Raw genomic sequence first — 21,413 nt, 5'->3', positions numbered from 1 at the left:
AGATGAGGTCTAGAGTATGAGTCATGAAGGGAGTGAAAGTGGAACAGAGCTCCTCCTTTTCTGACGGCCTCTTCCTCTCTCTTATCCACAGGACTCGAGGTCTTGTGATGTTAAAGGAGAATGACGTGACCTTGACTCTTGTGTGAGCCAGTGGGTAGGGGGGTGGGGGGGGCATGTACTCTAAAAATAACACCTCTGTTTTTACTGGCAAATGAATGGTGCAGACTTTAGGCAGATCAGTGTTAGCTGATATTAGATGACAAAAAATGTAAAAATACCAGCATCTACATCTGGAAAATTTGCATCATGTTTACAGACTCACTCCACACCTGAATAAAGGAGCCTCATCCTTGATCTATCAGCAGCAGCAGCTCACCGATTTCACCTGGTGACTCACGTGTAATCAGTTCCTGACTGATGGCGAGTTTCCACCACAAAGTGCCACTAAAACAGCCATGTATGTCAGATGACGAAGTCGGTGAAAGCTGAAGTACCATTTGGATTTAAGTGCAGCAAAAACTGACTGAATCGTGATGCTTTTTTCCATCAAAGGGAGTTTAGTCTGAAAAGTTTTTTTTAAATCCTACAGTGAAATCAGACACAAACACATTCATCTACTGTATAGTCCTGCAGCACTCAGTTCAGAGGGCGTTTCTAGGATGGCAAAATCACAAATCCATGATTAATAGTCACCTGTAGCTATAAGCAGGCACTTTATTACAGTACAAGTGTGTTGATTGTTCTCCTAGAAAGATGATCTGTTTTTAAGTTGCTCTTAATTTTCCAGTACATCTCATTTAGTTAATTAGCAGTGGGCTCTCAGTTTCTGAGGAAGCAAGCATCAGTGTGACAGTGGTGATCATTGTGTTCTTGGAAAGGTTTGTGTGGGTTTTCTTTCTCTAATGAAAGATGAAATTCAGATTGGGATCACTGGGATTCCTCTGATGTTCAGAACAGTAGGTAAATTGCATAACAAAAAAGGCTTCATTGTTGTCATTTAGTCTGTACTGGCTTTCTTTTTTGTGTGTGCAAATTTATCTCCCAAAAATAGATACACGTGAATCCTAGTGATCAGAGTGTTTGTGGACTGAATGTTTTCATTGCAACTCTGATTGGAAAATCCAGACATACAGCCATGTTTGTCATAAAAAATATTTGAAGCCCTGATGTTTTGTCAGACTACCATTGACGGAGGCTCTGATGTGGTTGTCAGTTTTCTCAGGATGTTCAGTCATAAGATTTGCAGTGCTTTTGTGCAGCCTAGTGGTGCAACATAACATAGCTAAAGACAACTCCTCATATTGCTCAGGTAGAGGAGTCCGTCCTCAAGGCTTTTTATTTAGTCCTTGCCTGCTGTTACAGCTTGACTCGAAGGCCGCAACAAAACAGGGAGACGAACACACTGTGGTGACTAAAACTAATTTATTGTAACCAAAAAATCCCAAAATGTACACAACAAACACAAACCCCCAAAACCTGCAGCTGAAAGCACTGACAGGCAGCAGTTCCTGACTGAGAAAGCTGCAGCAGCAGTGAGGAAGGTTATATAGAGTTGAGCCACGTGAGCCCAGGTGTGGCTCATCAGCTGATGACCCTCAGCTCCAGAAAGACAGAAACACCTGTCCAGGTCACACTGTCGTTATGACAATTAACTCATCTTTTAAAATTCAGATTCATAAACTGCTATATATATTTATATTAAATTAGTGCCACTACATTAAATAGCTCAAAAGCACAGGACTAAGGGCCAGCTGGTAAAAACCAAGAGTAAGCACTTCTTCAAAAGGATGGTTACAAAAACAGTCAGACAAAGCAAGCACAGGGAGCACAAGCAAAGACCACAAGACAAATATCCAAAGAATGAGCTAGTGAGAAACAACAGAATGATTGAAAGCAGCGCTGTGAAGACACACGTCCGATATGCAATGGTGTTCCACCAGTGCACCAAGAAAAAAAGTGTATACATTAGCTTTAATTAAGAATGAATATTTAGCATGAGCCAGAGAAGAGAAAACAAATAAACATTACATACATATACAAACTGATGGATTAGAATACTACAGGATGGACTCGTGAAACAATAATTAGAGGAGACAAAACTTGAAAATGTGAGAATTAACTGGGGTTATAACTCCTAGCATTAAAACTGAAATTGAAATTTCATGCATTTTTTTTGAAGACTCTTAGTTTTTGAGCCTTTAGTCGCAACAACCAAAGAATGTTTGTGATAAATGAAATCAGTGTCTTTGAAGGCTTTAGAAATCCACGTTATCTCAGCGAAGTTCAGGTTCAGACTTTGACAAGATAACTTCAGTTTATTTCTTTTTGAGCTCTTCTGATATGGATATTTTTGCTACTGCATTCCTGTTCCCCCAGAACATAATGCTGCCACCTCCGTGCTTGACTGTGGGTATATTCTTCTATATATATATAATCCTGTGATTTGTTTCATCCACATCTAACAGGAACCCAGTCTTCCAAAAACAGTTTAACTTTTAACTCAAAAGTCTATAGAACTTTCTACTTAAAGGGTTGAGGATCATCAAGGTGTGTTGTGGCAGCATATCGATGATCCTTCATGAGTTAACAATGGATTTCACCTGCAGAAAAGCAACAATTCCTGTAATGTCTTCTGTGGGTGTTTTAAGACCCTCTTGGCCTATTTTTAGATGTTGGGCAACTTCTGTAAAGGTTCAGTATTGTTGCATGTAGCCGAAATTTGTCGATCATATCGCACACTGTGGATCTGTAAGACCGTTAGAAGTAGCTTTATATCTCGTCCCGGACTGACGTATTTCAGTCTCATTTTTCCTCATCTCTTTTGCCACAGTGTGCTTCTGATGAGACCTTTTCACCAACCTCAAGTGTCTATTTAAGGGATGATTTGATTGAACAGGGCTATAAGTAATCAGAGCTGTTCCAGCTGCAACCAGTTATCAATGCAGTTTGGTAGCTTTTTTTCAATTTAGTCACTAAGGGGGTGAATATTTGTTGCCCAGTGGGTATTAAATAGCATTTTTGCTACAATACAATACATGCAAGTATCCTCTGAAATGTGTATTTTCAGTTCATTTACTTTGCATTTGTCGTTCGTTAGATTTTGTCTCAAGCTCTGACCAGCTTTGTTTGAGATGCACTCATATAAAGAAGAAACCAGAAGGTGGTTGAACGCTTTTTCACAGCATCTCCAGGAAAACCGAGGTGACAACGACTGAAGTAATTACAGCACCTTTTATTAATAGCTGAGTTGTATGATGAATGAAAGTGGATACAACACTCAGTATCCAGTATCGTCATCAGTGTGCTAAAGCAGCAAAAGCTTCCCTGTCTGGACAGTAGGTTACTGCGGTGCAAGTAGCAGAAAATCTTAATGAGGCGGGAATGCGTCACAGTCATCACAGTGTTCTGGCTTAACGTTATGGTCAAAATGATGTGTCACCTTGACAAATCATATGTAGGTCACTACATTTGAAATGAACACAAATCAGGACTTGCAATGCCAGATTTATTTATCTGTAATTCAAAATCGACAGAAAAACATCAGACTGAAGCCACTGTCATCTGCCAAAGACTTCCAGCAAAGTAAAATGATACTAAATCCTCAGTAAAATTTGTGTAAAAATGCATCGACAGTTGAGCATCACTCCCAAATATGCTTATAATGATCGAGTTTGTAAAAATGATGGGACAAACTGCAAAGCTAAGGATGAATTTCAGTGAAATACAGCTCAACACACGAGCACCGCTATAATGAAGCAGCGGATGTGATATTTGTGTTAGTGGTGATGTAAGGACAGATGAAGCTGCAGAACGTCAGCATGCAGCTGATTTCCAGGGCTCTTGTGCCATCTAGGGGTTGGAAGTGTGCTGCATTACAATGGCTTGGTTTAGAAGAAATGATGTCACCCTGAGAGGTCTTGATTTAGTAAACTGCAGCAGCTGATTAGCAAACACCAGTCTGGGGTTTAATACATTTAAACAGAACGGCTTCAGATATTGCTGCTTTTTCTCTAATAAGATAAATATTAAGTCCTCTGAACATGAAGATGATTGTCTAGTCAGACATCATTTCCTTTTCCATCATATTTCCTTTCTGTGTAATAGATTAAATTGTCTAATTTAAGATGAATGCTGTAAATTCATTTCAGTGCATGAATTAGACAATAAATTCTAATTCTAGAAAACTGCTGTATTTTATGAGATGGTTATTTTTCATTATTTGAAATATATTAATTTTATTTATTGGTTCATTTAATTTTTTAAAAAACATTTCTTACAGTGTATTTGATTATACATCGTGCCTTTTGTCAGTGTGTCATCGGCGCTCATCCACTCTCACTTACACACAGCACAATGGCACATGCTGTTCCTTCTTTTTTATTTATTTATTTTTGGTTAAAGTAAAGGAAGGGGAAGAATATAAGAGTCATCTGAGGACAGGCTGATCAGCAGAAACTCCTGTTTTTATCCTCTAAGTGGCAGCATTTCACTGATTATCATGCTGGCAAAGGGCCTGCAGTTGCTGCGCTGACAACAACATGGCTTTTTTATAATGTTCAGCAGCTTTGGGGAGGACAGAAAGGACATTCTGTCCTTCAAAAACAGGACATGAACACAAGCCTTGTGCCTGACCTTTCTCTTTGTCCCACAATCAAGGCCAGCAGAGATCTTGGCTTTGCGATAGCAGCTCCAGAGCTCTGGAACAGCCTTCCTCTTTCAGTCAAATGTTCCTCCTCCACAGACAATTTCAAGAGATATCTGGTGATATGTGCGTTTTCAGTGGTCTTTAGTTGCCGTTAGTGGCCTAATTTTATTTTACGGTTCAATCTTACGAATTGTTCTTCTATTTGTCTTGTTTTTTTGTGCTACATATTTATTATTTATACAAATTTTGGCCCGTTTTCTGTTTTCAGGTTGTTTTCAAAGGTGCTACACAAACAAACTTGATTTAATTTTCATTAATGTATATGTACCGACTACTGCAACGAAAACCATGTGGTTGTGTGAGAAAAATGATATATACAGGCTCTCCTTGTGCTTTTGAGATTTACTGTGAAATGAGTTCATCTGAATGGCTGATACTGCTTGTAGATTTTACCATTCAGTTCCTTAAACCAATAAAAATGAACAGAGGCTGCAATTAAAGAAACCTAATTCACTATTAATGATAAGACGTCAGCCTCTCCTTTATTTTTTGTGTACACACATCAAAACTGTGTACCTCTTTCAGTATTTCCTTGTTTCAAATAAGTTTTTGGACTTCAGAAATGATTCAAAACACAGAGTTCAAATCAAACCCACATTATCCGTAGTTAGTGAGTTCTTCCTGACAGAGAGAGCGACATTTTCATTATCACGCTTCTCACTGCAACGTGACATTTCGTATGTTTTGTACATCTTGTCGAGCCTCTCAAGCATTTTTCCCGAGCTGTGATTTCTTAAGAATAATAATATATAAACTAAATGCTGATGATGTGGTTTGTTAAAGTGGAAAAAAAAAAATCTGCATCTTTCCCACAAGAGACTGATGATCACACATCATGTGGTCTAAACAGATTTACAGCAGGAGTAAACCATACACAAGGTAATGACTGCTGGGCATAGTGTGGCCTGTCGCGTGCACAATTCTGAAAAAATATGACTCCTGACAGTAGTAGCTGTCACAGTTTTCCAAATTCAGTTTTTCTGGATAATAATGATTGTAGCTACATTCATTTTTCTTTTGAAAATGACAACTGTGAACATTTATGAATTAAACTCCTGTTGGTGTTACTGAAAAAAAGCAAAAAATGTTTCCAAATGGTGCACATTTCACAGAAGGAATCTAACTTAAATATTGTCTAACACCAACACATTCAGTGTCACACTGGCTTTGGTAGCTACTCCTCAACATTTGTGGGTTCCTGATCCTCCTAGACTGAGGTATTCAGTTAAGTTCCATAAACAAAAGTAGATTGAAAATGATTTTTTAAGCTTAAAATGAGTGAAATTCAATATTTCATTTTAATTTAGTATTTCCCTCTCAAAGGTGGAAAAAGTAACAGAAATCTCAGCTGCCAGCCATCAAAAACAACTGAAAGAACAAAATCAGTTGACAGCTGAGCAAACTGCATCCACTGATGGAAACTGAACACAGGTATGATTTTTCTAAGTGCATGTGTTCTTTTGAGGACATTTTTTTTTAGGCAAGAATGAAATTTCAAACTAGGAATATAGATATTTATGAAACAGTCCAGTCAGTCATAATGCAGACTGTATCTGCTCCACAGTAAAATAATTTGCTTTTGGTTTTTGACCTGTTAAAATGTACAAATATTTATTCGATTCCTTTTTTTTTTTAGATTTCATGTTTGTCCATAAGCTGTGGACGGTTTAAGGAGAGTTATTTTTCCTTCTCATGTTGCTTTATTTGATTAATATTTAGCGTTACAGAAAATGATCTTGTTTTTTCTCATCTCCTGACTCCTCTGATTTTTCTTGTGACCCATCGGAGGGGTCCAGACCTCAAGCCTTGATGTATTATGTTTTGATGAGAAGATTCTTGTACTATGAATAAAATATATAAATTATGCAAAGACACTGCCGCGCTGACCTGTTTTTTTTTTTTTTTCCCTTTCTATTTTTGGACAGCTGGAATTATGTGAACAGGTGAGTCGTATAAAAGTGTAGCTTCAGTGTATTTTCAAACATACTTTAGTAGGATTTGTAGCAGCAACCACTGTTATCCCATCAGCGTGAGCCGTTGCTTTACAGCACATTGAAAGTGAAGGCATTTGATGATATGAACAGCCGAGTTCAGTCCTTCAGGTTTGAAAATCTTGGTGTTTTTATTGTAAGTATTGCATCTTCAACTTACACGGCTAGAATCATCATCATCAGAGTGCATGTTTTACAAAGGATGGCCACAGGTTCAGAACATCAGGAGGGCTCCCTACTGCATGTGGGACTGCTCGTTTTGGTTGGGCTTAACTTCACTTCATGGACCCGATTGTTCAAATCGTCCTCCTGAGAGACTAATGCCACAATGGAGCGCGGTTTACAAAAAAAAAAAGACTCTGGAGCTCCCGCTTCACCAGGCTGCTCCACTTCTGGCCGAGCTGCAAAAGTGTAAGTCGACCTTTACCACAGTCTAAACCTTAAACACGGAGGTAAAAATATAGCTTCGTGAACACCAGCTTATGAGGATATGCTAAATGAATTTGCAGCAGAGCCAGAAATGGTTCACAAGACCTCTAAATTAACTGATCCAGGGCCAGTCTGCAGTGAATTTACAGCTTTCGGTGCAACATTGCAGCTTCTTTTTTAGCATCAGCGCATCAACTCCTTATCGCACACTGGACAGACTTTTTTTTTGAGAAACATCCTCCAGAAGCCTGATATTTACTGAATAGCTGAGATCTGTGCAGACTAGTCCTGGACCTTTTTAAAGCTCTGCCTTAGTGAGAACATGGACAAAACACACACACTGTACACTCACAAGAGAGAGGAGAGACCTGGCTTCAGTAAAATCACTTCTTATAGTTGGTTTTAACCCATCCTGGTATACAAAATGTTGTACTGTTAGCAGATTAAAACACTACAAAGGTCTGATCCAGGTCTTAGCAAGGAGTGAAATTCATTTGTCATCAAACATGGGACTTTTCTCCTTTCCTGTCAGCAGTGCAGGTTCATAAAACCAACATATGAAGAAGAAAACAAAAAAAAAAAGGATAAGATGAAGGTTAATAACTTAAACGGGGGCAGAATAAATGTAAACTGTCCCTCAGTAAGTGAGAGAGCGATAAAGAGAGAGGACACTGAGGTGTTCTGAGGTGGTTTTGGCATTTTCCTTTTTTTTTTTAAATGTATTTTTTTATTTTTAAATAATCAAGCACCAAAAGCGGTGACTTTCTGATTCAGTGCCAAGTCCAACAACCTCTACAGAGCTCCATCAAGAAGCTCACATGTCAAACTCTACACCTTAATGACGTCCTTCAGAGGAAACCAAAGGATTTGTTCTTTTGTTCTTATTCTTTAAATCCTCAGTCGGAGGCCTTGTAAATGTAAGACACATTTTGTCCACTAAAACACAAGTCTAATAGAGACTACAATCCTCCTAATAGAGGAAAGTGGAGTTTTAGACCCCTTTTATTGTGTAGTAGCTGGCTCAATATTTGCCAGTAAAGTCTTGGCTATCAGTGAGTCTTGTGCAGGATTAACTCCCCTCAGCGCAGAACTGAAAACGAGATGGAGAAACTCGTAACAGCAGAATGGGCGCAAAGGTTTGGCGATTGTTTCCAGCCCATCTGGCGGTTTTAGATCCGAGTTAAGCGTTGTTGGGGAGTCGGCTCCGGACAAGGCTGGCGACTCTAAACAGGCGAGGCTCAGCACTAGGAGCAGCTTAGGGGCCAATTACATTTCAAGTGTCCATTGAATAAAACATCAGAAAAATGAAAACAAAAAAAATGGCTACATTTTCTTAACCCCGCCCTCCCGCCCCCCCAGTCCTCCCGCCCCCCCAGTCCTCCCCGACGAAAAATAATAAACCTTAAAATATACAATTCTTAAAATAAGGAATGAGGAATAAGCATCAAAAATAGAAGAGTAAAATAACAGAAGAAAATAAGTTAGCTTTTCCCCCCCCATTTGCTTGTGTTCCTTGAAGGATTAAGAAATAAATATTGAAAATGGCTGTTGTTTTTTTCCTCTTCTTTCAAGGATAGCTCAACATGACAGCGGAAAAGAAAAGAAAGAAAATAACAACGAGAACTGTGGTTTGAAGTGCAATTTCTTAATGCCAGTGGAGTTGGGATGGAGAACATTGACATCATACGACCCGTTTTCTTCTCTCCGCACTTCAAACTTTTTCCTCCGCGAATCACCTGACCATCAGTGGAATGCCATATGCAGCTTTTAAAACCTCCCATTCACGAGTAACAGAAACAGGAGGATAAAAATAAAAGTCTAATAAATAAACACAGAGCCAAACAAAATTCGCATTCTCCACCAAAAATCCTACTGGATCGCTATTTTTTTCCGTAAATGTAATGTGAAGCTGTTGTACTGTTTTTTATGTAGCTTAACTTTTGTCTTCCTTGGGCAACTTTTCAATGTTTCAGCCAGCACAGTAACGGTGCATTCACTGCCACTCTGAAGAAGATTAAAAAAATTTGAATTTGCACAATAAGCACAGGTCAAAACAGCAACAGAGGCAACAGTTCTATCCATGAGCTCTACCTTTTTTTAAACTCATTTTTAAAGTTTCATTTATTAAGCTATCTGTATGCACAAAAAAAATAAGAATTTGGACGGTCACACATGAGTCTTTAGGGGGAGGTGAAATAAAAATAAAAAAAACGGGAAGGAGTTCAAACTGACGAGACAAAAACAACTACAAGAGTTATTGCTTGTTACTGCTGGAAAGAGGATGGGCGTCTATTCCAAAGTTTGCTGCTGTTTGGACTTTTTCCTTGTTGCTGTAGTTTGTTTTGTGTGTTACTGTTTTCCTCTTGGTTTGTGCCATTTCTACGGACAGCTCTAAAGTAGGCAAGTGCAGGATAGCTTGTAGTAGCTGCTTGTTGAGGGCAAAGAAACCGAAACGAAACACACACACACACACACACACACACACACACGCACGCACGCACGCACACACAAAGTTACAATTTCCACTCTTTGAAAATGCACTGAGCACCCACATTCGACAGGAATGTTATTTTTTTTTGTCTGTTTTGTTTTTTTCCTCCATTTATGTGGCTGTTTTCCTCCGTGCTTGGTTGGAAACAATCACGGCAGACACGCTTTGTTTGCTTTAAAAGCTTAGTGGTGGTGGATCTGATCTGCTTCCCCCCGTTGGTTGGTATGTTTCACAATAGCACCAATTCAAGTGTCCGAGCTTCTCTGGTGTCGAGCAGAGGTAATGAAAAGAAAAAAGAAAGTGGATTAAATTCAGGGCTTGAGGGACGCTTTTTTGTTTTTTCAGGGCCAAGCTGTGTTGATACGGCAAAGTTGACCCACAGTGTTCATTAAAGTCCAGATTAGATGTGCTCCCGGTTTATCCAGGCCCGACAGCACAATGTCAACGGACACACAGGATCAGCTCAACACACACCCGCAGGAGGGAGAACCAAAGACTAACGCTCAATCGTTTCAATAATATATGAAATTAAGTGCATTCTGAGTTAAATTAGGGGGAGTGGAGAGGGGTTGTGTTTCTTAAAAAAAAAAAAAAAAAAAAAAAAACTCAGTGGTTTAAGGAAACACCAGAAGTAAAATCAACCACTAATTTTGTGTTATGGGTTTAAAAATCAAGATGTGGATTTCTTTAATATCAACCAAATCTCTGATCTCCCTTTAAAATAAGATTAAAATCAATTTGCAGTCTCACATCACTGTGCCTGGGTCCCTGGTGCCAGCGTTGGTCAGGGTGGCTCAAAGTTTAGAGGGAAAGGAGTGTGCTCACTGGAGCTCCTCCGATGGGGGGGTTCAGCAGCGTGGAGGGAAACTAAAAGCCGGGGAGCAGAGAGGGGGCGCTGCTGAGAAGCAACTAGGACGCCGTTAGCTGGGGGGCGTGCCCGTCGTCAAGTGGCTGGGTGTATGTTTACGGAGGCATGGCTGGATGGATAAACAGATGGGAGGGCAGGCCGGTTTGGCAGGGAGGTGGCGGTCACGGTGGTGTGGGGTCTTCTAGGAGGAGAAGGCAAGTTTGACACTGCAGGAGGAGTAGCCCTCATCGCTGGCCATGCTCTGCAGGCTGCTGTGGTCGTCCAGGTCGCTGGTGCTGGCCGTGCTCACACTGTCCAGCTCTCCATGGGAGAACTCCGTGCTTTCCACGTCCACCTCAATCTCTTCTGCAGGGACAGAAGAGAAGAGAAATGAAGCTTTTTGTCCCCAACAGGAACTTCTTCCATCATGCTTACTAAAAAAAAGATTCTGTCCAGGACACTGTATTTCTGGACATTTTTTAAACTGCTGTCCTCCTTCATTTGCTGCAGTCATGTCCTCTGTAGTGTAGTGATACTGGGATTCTGTGTTACAGTACATTGTCAGCATTTTTATAACAATATGCTATATTATAAGATGCAGCATGTGCTGTCTTGTAGCCAAATCACTAAAGTGCAGCAGTCCTTGTACGTACACTAAAATGTATGACATAGATGAGATACGGTCACTTCTACTTACCATGGCTAAATGTGACACCTAAAGACGAGGCTGATGTGATAAAAATAATGATACCTTTATTATTTGTCTATTAAATTACAGTCACTTTAATGTCAGATTACTCTAAATGTTCTCTTGCAATACAAAGGAAACATACAAACTCACACAATTATACATTACATCTTGGTGTTGCGTCAAAACAATCCATATTTTCTTTAAATCCCTTCTGGAAATGTTTGCATTTCAAAATGCAATCCAGGAAACCTTTCTTAACCACTTTCCGCAGCGCCTCACTCTACATACAGTCTCAGATGTGCTCTGACTGGTTCAACCTCAGCGTCATAAAATCAGCCTGAGAGCAGCTGGAGGCTTTAACGGCCTTGTCGTTGCTAAATTAAAATCCTGTTCAGAGTCTAGAGCCTAACTCACCTTGGTCAGAGTCAGAGCGGTCGGAGCAGAGGGTGGAGCCCACGCTGTCCATGCGTATCCTCTCTCCCTCCCCTGGGCTGCTCTGGGCTGCAGCTCCACTGCCTCCCCTCAGCAGCTCCAGCTGACGCTGGAGGTGCCTCTGCTCACGTTCCAGAGACTCCAGCTGGTACTGGCTCTTCCTTTCCACCTCTTCAAGTTTCTGGTCGGAACAAATAGAAAAGAGATGGAGGAAAGGTTAACTGTGGGTACCTGAAACCAGACCGAGACTGAAATCAGAGCTTCTGCAACCCTCTAAATCACAAGCAGCTTCCTTCCTCATTTTCATTCTAATTTAAAGTCCTGCGCCTCAAATGAAACGGCACAGCCATGGCTACAAGTAGAAAGAATTCAAACATGTACTTTGTGACAGAGTTTTGTTGCCACAAATCATTAAAACAGAAGTTGAATTTGTTTGATTTTTCATTTTACACAATATTAAAAAAACCTGAAATCACCATGTACAACATTTTTCCAAGTGCCCACATATGCTACCAATACTGGAAAATATAGTGTCTCTACACACTTTAGATGCTTTACTGCTATGTTACAATTTTACCATTGGTCACAAATGTCTTCACTGCTGTGCCAAGGGGTGCAGATTTTTATTTATACAGTTTCTTTTACAAAACCTAGTGAGAGCAAACAATATAATTTTGGTACATTTCTAATTGAGACATATAGAATGTAATGATTTCGATTAAACATCACAATTATAACCTCAGATATGGATAATTTTTCCAACAGAATTGAGTTTGAGAACTATCAGAAAGCTAGAAATCTGATTGTTACTCCTGTATTGACAATTTCCTACTATGACAAATAACATAATTTTGTAAATTTAAAAAACAAACATGTCTTTTAAACCTGCTGTCTTGCTTGGGGGTTCAGAGGATTAAGACTTAGATGACATTTTTAATACAACATACAATGTCTTATAAGCCTAATATTTTTAAATCTGTATTTAATAATAGCTAAATTTTCAGTTTAGAAGTGTAGAATACCTTGTGACAACTGCAATCACATCTAAAAGAATATCAACAGGAGAGAAGAAGCATTCAAGATCTTTGCAAATGAAATTTAGGACATATTCACACCTTCAAAGGCCTTTTTACGTTGAGACTGAATTCTCTGCATTTGAAGACTTTACAAGATCTACAGATTCACTGTAGAATAGAAAGATAAATGGCGCAAAGGGAGAGGACAGCGAGAGAAAAATGAGATCAGACGAAAGAATAGGAGGGTGGTCTGGAGACTGAGAATGAGACAGTGAAGAAAGAGAAGAGCGAGAGAATGAAGCTGGGAGAGCAAGTTAAAGATCAGCGCTGAGATACTAAAGACAGATGTTGAAAAGTTTGTAAGGAGATTCCTTCCATATGAGAAACGACAAACACACCAAACAAACACTCCTTCAGTACCTGTCTTAGCTTTCAACCAGCACAGATGTTGTGTCTCTTTGGATCTTATCAACCTCCATGCCCCTTAATGATTCCCCCCCACCTGCCTCGCTTGCACCGTGTCGACTTACTTAACTTGCAGCCTCTGCTTACGTCTCGTGCCGTTACGAAATTAGCAAAAGGCCACGTCAGGGCCCGATGCAGGCACGCTGTGCTCTAACCTTGTAGCGTTGTGTCACGGTCGCCGACACTGACGAGCGTGACTGCCAGCGACGGACCAAAACAATAGGCCATCAATAAGCGATGGAGAGACTCAAGTTGACAGCAGCAGAAGTGTAGAGCGGTGGTGGTGGGGGGTCACGACAACAACATCGGCTTTATACTTCCCCTCTTCGTTACGAGAAAGCACACTACACTAGGCTTTTCACACAGAGACTGCTCAATCTCAGGCAGTCACATGCCTGCTTTTTAAAGTGGATGAGAAAGCGTGAAGGCTTAGTGTGTGATACGGGCTTCAAACCTGGATTATCAGGCAGGGGAGTTATCACCAGTCACCAAGTACTTGTTTTTCCACAAGCCATTTCTTTCATATCTTTGTGGTAAAAGGAATATATATATATATATATATATATATATATAAAGTGATGTATTTGACAGCCTACTGGACCAACAGCACAGGAGAAACATCTACAGCCAAACTGTTCCACTGTAAATGCAGCACTGTGCAAGTGTTTCCTTCAGTGAATTTCAAACCAAAATGATTCTTAATGGTATTGTGATGAAAACAGCCAGTCAATCAAAACAGCAAGAAAAAAAAATAATTGCACACTGCAGTAAAAAAAACCACATGGATCTCCGCCTCTGCAGCAACGCAAATAAATTACATCTTAAGAATGATCCCAGCAGTAGGTAGTTGAATCTGGCAGCAAAGGTCAAAATGAATGAAATTCAAGCAGGGACTGATTTTTCACCATTTTTCTCCATGTTTTTGCATTTGTATCAGCGTGCTATTACCATCACTTATTATTTAAGCTGCACACTGTTACCCAATTCTACTCACTCTGTTTCAGTGCTGCAGAATATTTTGTGTCTTTGTGGTGGTTCATCAAGGTTAATCGTATTCCCAACTCCTTCTCTTGTCTTTTTCGCTGGCTTAGATTTTGCTTATTCTTTTTTGCTGCGTGCTAAGATCAGCTTTAGCCAAGAGCTGGGAGTTCTATGTACCTTTATGTGTGCTTTGGCTTTGTTGAGCAGGCCCAGGGTGGTGTGGCGGTTACAGTCGGGTCCCAGAGGTATGAGGGCCTTCAACCGCTCCAGACACAGCCTCAGGTGAGCTCGTCTACGAAACAGAAGAAACACAGAGAGGAAAAACAGGATAGTTAGATTAAAAAAATGCTATGTAGAACACGGCAAGGCTTTGATATGGACTGTAAAATGTGAAATGCGTCCTAGTAGTTGGCAATTGAGAAGTCATTCAGGCGGTCAGAGGTGACTAATCGACATTTTCTGACTAAACCAGCTCATGTAAGTCCATTAAAGCTATATAGTAAAAGGTGTGAAGGTCTGTAACACAGACATCAAACTATTTATGACTTTTCACCCAACCTCCATTGTTGGTGAGAGCAATCACTTTTGGATGTTTTCCCATTAAGACTCAGTAATGTTTCATCTTTTAATCTCAATATAACGTATTCTTACTTTGTGAGAATCCACTAGCTACAGACGTGACTCATGGATTATAAATCTGCAGTCAACAAGATAGCAGGTCGCATTTGATTCATATCTAACAAAAGCCTCAAGCAGACACATTATCCTCTGCAGGTATTTCTAGCACCCAGCTTCTGTTACTCTCCTCGCCTACATTGCAAACAACTTTCACCTGGCGGGTGAAGAGGAGGGGGGGTTGATGCTAGTGGTGGTGGTGTAATGGCATTTCCTGGACCTTGCTGGGCCTGCGTGCTCCATCATTCTGACAGTACCTTACTCTGTGACTGGAGACAGGCTCCAGGTACTATCTATCCTGCTAATGGACCCAAGTTGAGAGGTAAAGAGAGATAATTGTGGCTATAACACAATCAGCGCTCCATTAGTAGGGGCTGCCCTTTCAGCCAGCCTGAAGGGAAGGGTGGGGGAGAGATTAGGAGTCAGTAGATTCAGCGGAGTGACCCAGACTCCGAAACGATCTCTGGGGGAGGCCCAAAGGAGACAAGCCCAGGAGACCAGAGGAGGAATTCACTGCTCCAAGTTGCTATGCCGGGCTAGACAGCTCTCTGCTATGCTCTGCTGCTTTAAGACTGGCGGATACATGTGAGTGCTAGCTAGGGTATATCTGTCGGTGCGCGTTTGAGTGTGCGAGGGGGAAGGGGGGGGGGGGGGGGGGTTAAGCTATGCATGGATGGTGCTGATAAGAACATGAGAGCGAGCCATTACAGCCATTACACCAGGACTGCGTGAGTGTGTGCTTAAACCATGTGAACAAGTGCTGCATGTCTGGGGAGGCAACGAAGAGGTGCCCTGATTCAGTCTGTAGTGCTAAAAGTTTAGGAGTCACAAGACACACACACCCTTTTATTCTGGGAGTTTGCACGATGACTATCAGTCTGGCTCAGGTCATCTGTCTGTTTAATCAAGTCTATTCATGGGACTTAGCAGAGGCCACTTTTTCCCCCTCTTTATCAGTGAAATGTCTGTCTGCGAGTCTCATCGAGCCCCTCATCTGCACGTACACAGATATCAGCTACCACTTGTTCACATTCTACTCTTTCACAGCAGCCCGGGGCGACACACACTGATAAACCTGGGATACGGCGAGGACACATTACAGAGAGGTCGACAAGACTGAATATTTCTTCAGCGTGTTTCCAATTCTGCTCCTTTTCTTCAACACTACAATCAGGATTACTGTGCAATTATGTGGAACCAACGCATTAAGTATATTTTACTGCAGTCTGCCATATTTGCGATGTGACCATTTTGAATTGAAGTGGGCCATGCACAGGGAACGTTTTAACATTGCTGATACGCCAGTAAATTATTTATCGTGCTGCTGTAGCTGAAGAGCTGACACACATATAATTTCACAACATAAACAAGAACAACCACATACTTGTCCAGGAATGTCACAAGATTCATCTCTCATCCATGTGCACATTTTATGGACATCTCAGTCAGTTCTAGTTTTCCATTCATTCCAAACACAAACAAACATTTCATCACAGATGGTCATGGGCCTCCTGATAAAGAAGGCTGTGAGGGCAGAGCAGGACACAGTGGTCATGTATGGATGTATGGGCCTGTCTGGCCTGTCAGGCATCGAGTTAAACTCCAGACACCAGAGAGATTAAAACGACCATCTGCGTAGACAACTCCAGATGACTCCTACTTACAGCCTCTCTGGTCCTTCCTGGTCCATCCTGCCTTCACCCTGACCTTCTGACATGACAAATGAACCGGAGTATCATCACATTTCTAGGCCTGGCAATATCTGAAATAACCTATTATGTTTCTTAGCACTTAGACCACTACTAGTAATTGTGGTATGAGGCAGCACTTGTCAGGGTGCTGAGTCACCACTTTTTGTTGAACCGATGTTAAACCACAAACACCCTTCCACTCCCAGATGATGAGGAGTCTGACACTTCTTTCAGCTCTATAGTGTCTTGGTTCTGCCCTTTTTGCAGCTATGTGAGTTATTGTGTGTGCTCCTCCTATGGAAACAAAAGCTATTTGTTGAGAGCATTCAGACACGGTAACTGTATGTCCTACTGACACGCACACATGTGAGACACCTGCCTGGCATTTGCTGTAATGGCTGGGTGTGTAGACACACTCCACTATGTAGTACTCTGATAACTACAGATGGCAAAGAAGCCACAAAAAGCATAAGAGGCAGTATTTGAGGAACAGTGTGTGACTGTAAAGACAAAAGACAGAAGTGAGCTATCCCAGTGGGCAGCCTAATATCAGACAGTAGTGGCACATGATGCAACACAGGCCTACTCACTGTGTCCATTTTAGAGTTTAAAGCTTTTTAAATGTTGACGTCACAAATATATTTTCGATTTCTGACGGCAATGCCAGGTCATCAGGCCCTGGCTGACAGGACGATCCTGAAGGACAATCAGTTGATGCAGACTGACTCAAAGAAACAGACCCCCGCTCATCACTGTGTCAGTCTGAATGAGGTAGAGCTGCATGGAAAGGTCATAAGCTCGTGGCTACTGGTAATGTCCCCCAAGACAGGTCTCTAATCCCTGAAAACGCTTGTTTATCATGTCGACCCACAGCCAAAGAGCTTAAGCAATTTGCAGCTTATAATATGTGTGGTGGCTTGTGAACATAAATACCTGCGTGCTGCAGGCAAAATCTCTCTTTGCCTCCACCCTCTCGTAGCCACATAACCAGCAACAGAGCCTTCTGTTTCCAGAGTTCTTGGAAAAGACTGGTGCTAGTTAGATAAACAGCTATGGATTACTGGGCAGCCTCATAACTTCACGTCCTCCGCTAATAAGGCTAAGCATTGGCGAAGTAAACTTAGTCAAAGGATGTGACATCACAGGATCACAGGCACTTCTAGCAGGTCGCTGTTAATGTGGCTGATGTGGAGTCACTTTCAGCAGAGGTTAAAGTGCTCTCCTGAGAGCAGTAATCACTAGCAGAGGCCAGTTTTTTGCAGAGAGGACTTATGGAAATATAATATGATCCAAAAAGTTTTACAATATAGTTCTGAGATACAAATTTAAAAAAAAAAAAAAAAAAAGATACATGCAAAGAATTGAAAAGGTCAAAATGAGATGTGAAGGATAGTGATCTTTCCACACCTATATTCAGATAGGTGCACAATAAAGTCTGAGTGACAAATATCAGCTTATTTGTGCTACATTGGCTTGTTAAGCTGAGTTAGGATTCTATTCAGTAAAGAAATATAACTTTGATTAACAAATACAAAACAACAATATCACAGATAACTAGAAGGATGAACAAGATCTGCTGTATATGGCAGCAGACAAGGCGGAAACCATATCAATGAGCAAAATGACTCACAGAGCAACAAAGTATTCCTACATTAACAGGACTATCTGCTTTGGACTTCCAGTGTCTAATGAATGGCACACCAAGCTGCAGGTTGCCTGAATGAGGAACTCTCCATCTGTGGCGGATTACATAACACGTGGCCAGTTGCTACCAGGACCTGTGCTCCAAACTGTCACGCACAGCAGGGATATCAAATCCCTCAATGACAATAAGACAACAGAGGCAAAACAGCCCCCGTTTGTCCTTGTATTCAGCAGAGGGAAATTCCTGGGAATGCAAGCAAATATAACAGCATGTTCGCTTTGTTGTGGTTTTATTTTCTCTGCCTTGTGGGTATACCTTAGCAAACAGCTGCTTTTGAAAGCCCACGCTCTCTCTTTGGCAGTGAGGCTCTGAGCTTCTGAGGACTCGAGTCTTAATACAGATCGATTTATAATGGAACTGGCTATTCAAAGAAAACCACATCTAAAGCTGCTGCTGCTGCTGCTGATCTCCCACAAGTTCATGGAAGTTACTTGGAACTCACAAAATAAATGTTGACAGCGTTTATAAAAAGGTCTAGATGGTCAGATTATTTTCATGCTTTTCTTGCGCAGGAACAGTCACTAAAATCAGAAATCGCCTTGAAAAGTCATGGAAGTGTTTGGACTATCTTGAAATGTGTGCTGCAAGATTGCTAAATATATAGCAACTGTTCTATCACGCAACTTCTTGCAGTGCATCACGATTACTGCCCCAAGTGAGGACAGTGGATGTGACTGGTGAAGGCAAATATTGAGATTCTTTCTGGTGCTTTCTAAGGAAACAATAAAACATGCGGTTTGCTCATGATAATTTTGATTACAACACATTTATTGGATTTTGCATGCTCAAATCGTTCAAAAACAACAACAACACAAAACAGCTGATATCTTAACCTCCTACTAATGTATAAGAAGTGAATTCAGGTGGATAAAACCCTCCGGCACACTCGTATATGTACTCCCCTGCTGGCTCACCACTGACACAGCCAGTCTTCCCTTTCCTCCTGAGACAATGGGGCACTTCCACTCCACTCGGTCCACTCCGGTGTACGTATTCATGCGTGTGTGTCTGTCATGCTTGGGAGTGTGCATGTGTGTGTGCTCCCGTGGCTTGTGTTCCCGATGGGCCCCAGATGGGTTCGCAGGCAGGCTGCTCTGCCTTTTGGCTTCGACATGTGAGCGAGCAGCCAGCCGGCCCCGGGTCACTGCACCACACCTTTCCTCCGCATCTACCCTCCTCTATAAACCCAACTCCCCGTGAATCACGTGCGCACCCTCTCTTTTTCTCCTAAATCCCACAACTTTCAGTCTTGTTTACTTGCTTCAGTTGAGATTAATTCAAACGCGGACCTGTGCCTCATTTGCGAGGCCAAATAACACTTCAGATGTGATTGCAGTACAGCCTGTAATCACTTTTGCAACAAAGAGAAGTGCTTAACCAATCAAAACTATGATTAGCAAAAGGAGAGTATTTATACTAAAACAAATCTGGTGTCATCTCTGCAGTGCTTTCCGTCTCCATGTAGCTCTTTCACTTGTTGTTGAAATGCGTCAAACTGCCTCCAGTGTGATTGAAGCCGAGTCCTTTTTAAAGAAGCACTTTGAAGCTCTCCCTGTTGGTATAGAAGAGCTGCCCACCATAGCTCTTACAGAACCTACGCACATCCTATGTACGACAGCTCAGCACTCTCCTCCCTTCTTCTTGTACCATCCGTGCGCACACGCGTGCAGAGTGCACGTGCCTTTGGAAGGGTACTGAAGGACAAACACATTGCAGTATTCACATTCATTCCCACATATTCTGACATATGATATCTTTGTACTAAAATGCTAGCGTCAGACACACACTGACAGACACTCCTTAAAATTTTCACCGGTTTGATGTGAAACAAGTGGAATGACGGCAACAAGCTGTAATTCCCACATCATCGAGATGACAATTGCAATCAGAAGCAATCAGAGCTGTAGTGTCTTGAAAATATTCCAATGACTCTGGCTGAATAATGTACAAAAGAAGTGTAAGAATATCACGAATAAGAATCTAAGAGTACGGAACAGCTGTGCACAAAAGCAGCTTTTTATTCACATTTGAACAGAGCCTCAGTCTTGTTAAAATACCAACACAGAGAAGATCTTTTTTTTGAGGTGTTGTATCAGGCCTTTTAAACAAACCCAGGGGTCATTTTAAGAAACTTGGGACTTCACCTGTGCTGTTTAGCAATGGATGCCTTCCTGCCAAAAAAAGGTATACAGTTTTGTAAAGACCAGGGTAAATTACTGTTGAACTAATCATTTCTGACTGGTTAAAAAAAAATAAAAATTTAACAACCTTTCCATAGCATTCATTCATGACTAAGTGACTGCTATTCATATCAAATTTTAATAGAAGGACTTGGTCTGTGAATTACTTTCAGTAGTTTTGGGGACTAAATGTAGCCACCTTCTTGATTAAATCAAAAGGTGAGAGAACTTTTTTAAAAATTCTGTCTCAAACTACACGGTATGTTTTGAATTCTTTATCTGTAACTTGTAAAATGCATTCAGACCACCATAAAACAAAAGGACTTTATAGTCCCTAATATGTGATGCTAGCAGCATTTAATCTTCCACTGTTGTGTCTATTCTTCCCTCTTCTTAACAGGACACAGCTCATCTAAAATTTCTCTCATTTTAAAAATACATTAAGACAACTTTTTTCACTATTACTTGAGAAAATGCAGATAATTTATATTTTTCAGATGCTTTCTATTAATTCATACATATAAGGAGCCCTCCAGAACCTACTGCTCAAGTAGTGGTTTACCTACCAACACGAAGGTGAGAATACTTTCTTTACTGTCTGTCTTTATAGCTAAGCATCATCAACATTATTTGTGTACTTTCCCGTCACCTTCAGGGTAAATTGTCAGACCAGGTGTTGGCCTTTAAAGAACCAGGTAAAACATACAAGAGGCTATAAAATGAGAAAAAAAGCTCAACTTGGTGACAACTGAAGGACAAGTCATTTCATATTTAAGACAGATCGTGTGTATTGATGTGATTTCGCATGAATTTAAACATCAACTCAAAATGTAGGACATTTGTAGACTACAAATGGGAGTTTTTACACCAGATCCTTGACAGGTTGTATTTCGAGAAAAAGGAAAACTCATGTAAATGCAAGAGTTCTTTGTGTTGAATAAAATAAATAGCAACAAAAGAACACCTGAATGCAAAAAGTGATGGACAGTTTTCGAAAAAGCAATCTGCATTTCTGTTTATTTTTCATTTAAGGGCCTCTGGAACCAACACAGTTAGTCAAAGTGTGAGCCACGGAGAAAAAAAAAAAATAGCTGCCCTAGATTCCATACTTGTG

The 21,413-nt window shown here is 40.9% G+C and overlaps 1 protein-coding gene across 2 annotated transcripts in view; it reads right to left on the bottom strand.

Moving 5' to 3' along the window:
* Positions 1 to 8,673: 8,673 nt before the first annotated feature.
* mxi1 (max interactor 1, dimerization protein) overlaps positions 8,674 to 21,413 on the bottom strand; it is a 30,720-nt gene continuing 17,980 nt past the window's right edge. For both annotated transcript variants that reach the window (XM_022189464.2, XM_022189465.2), the window contains exons 4-6: positions 14,226 to 14,340; positions 11,569 to 11,767; positions 8,674 to 10,829 (exon numbers count right to left, since the gene is read on the bottom strand). In XM_022189464.2, the coding sequence (XP_022045156.1) occupies positions 10,666 to 10,829; positions 11,569 to 11,767; positions 14,226 to 14,340 (478 nt within the window). In that variant the 3' untranslated portion in view covers positions 8,674 to 10,665. The remainder of the gene's footprint in view (positions 10,830 to 11,568; positions 11,768 to 14,225; positions 14,341 to 21,413) is intronic.

This window comes from Acanthochromis polyacanthus, chromosome 3 (genome assembly GCF_021347895.1).
Source record: "Acanthochromis polyacanthus isolate Apoly-LR-REF ecotype Palm Island chromosome 3, KAUST_Apoly_ChrSc, whole genome shotgun sequence".
Taxonomy (NCBI): domain Eukaryota; kingdom Metazoa; phylum Chordata; class Actinopteri; family Pomacentridae; genus Acanthochromis; species Acanthochromis polyacanthus.
Note: the sequence above shows the minus strand (reverse complement) of the source record. Positions and strands in the feature narration are given on the sequence as shown.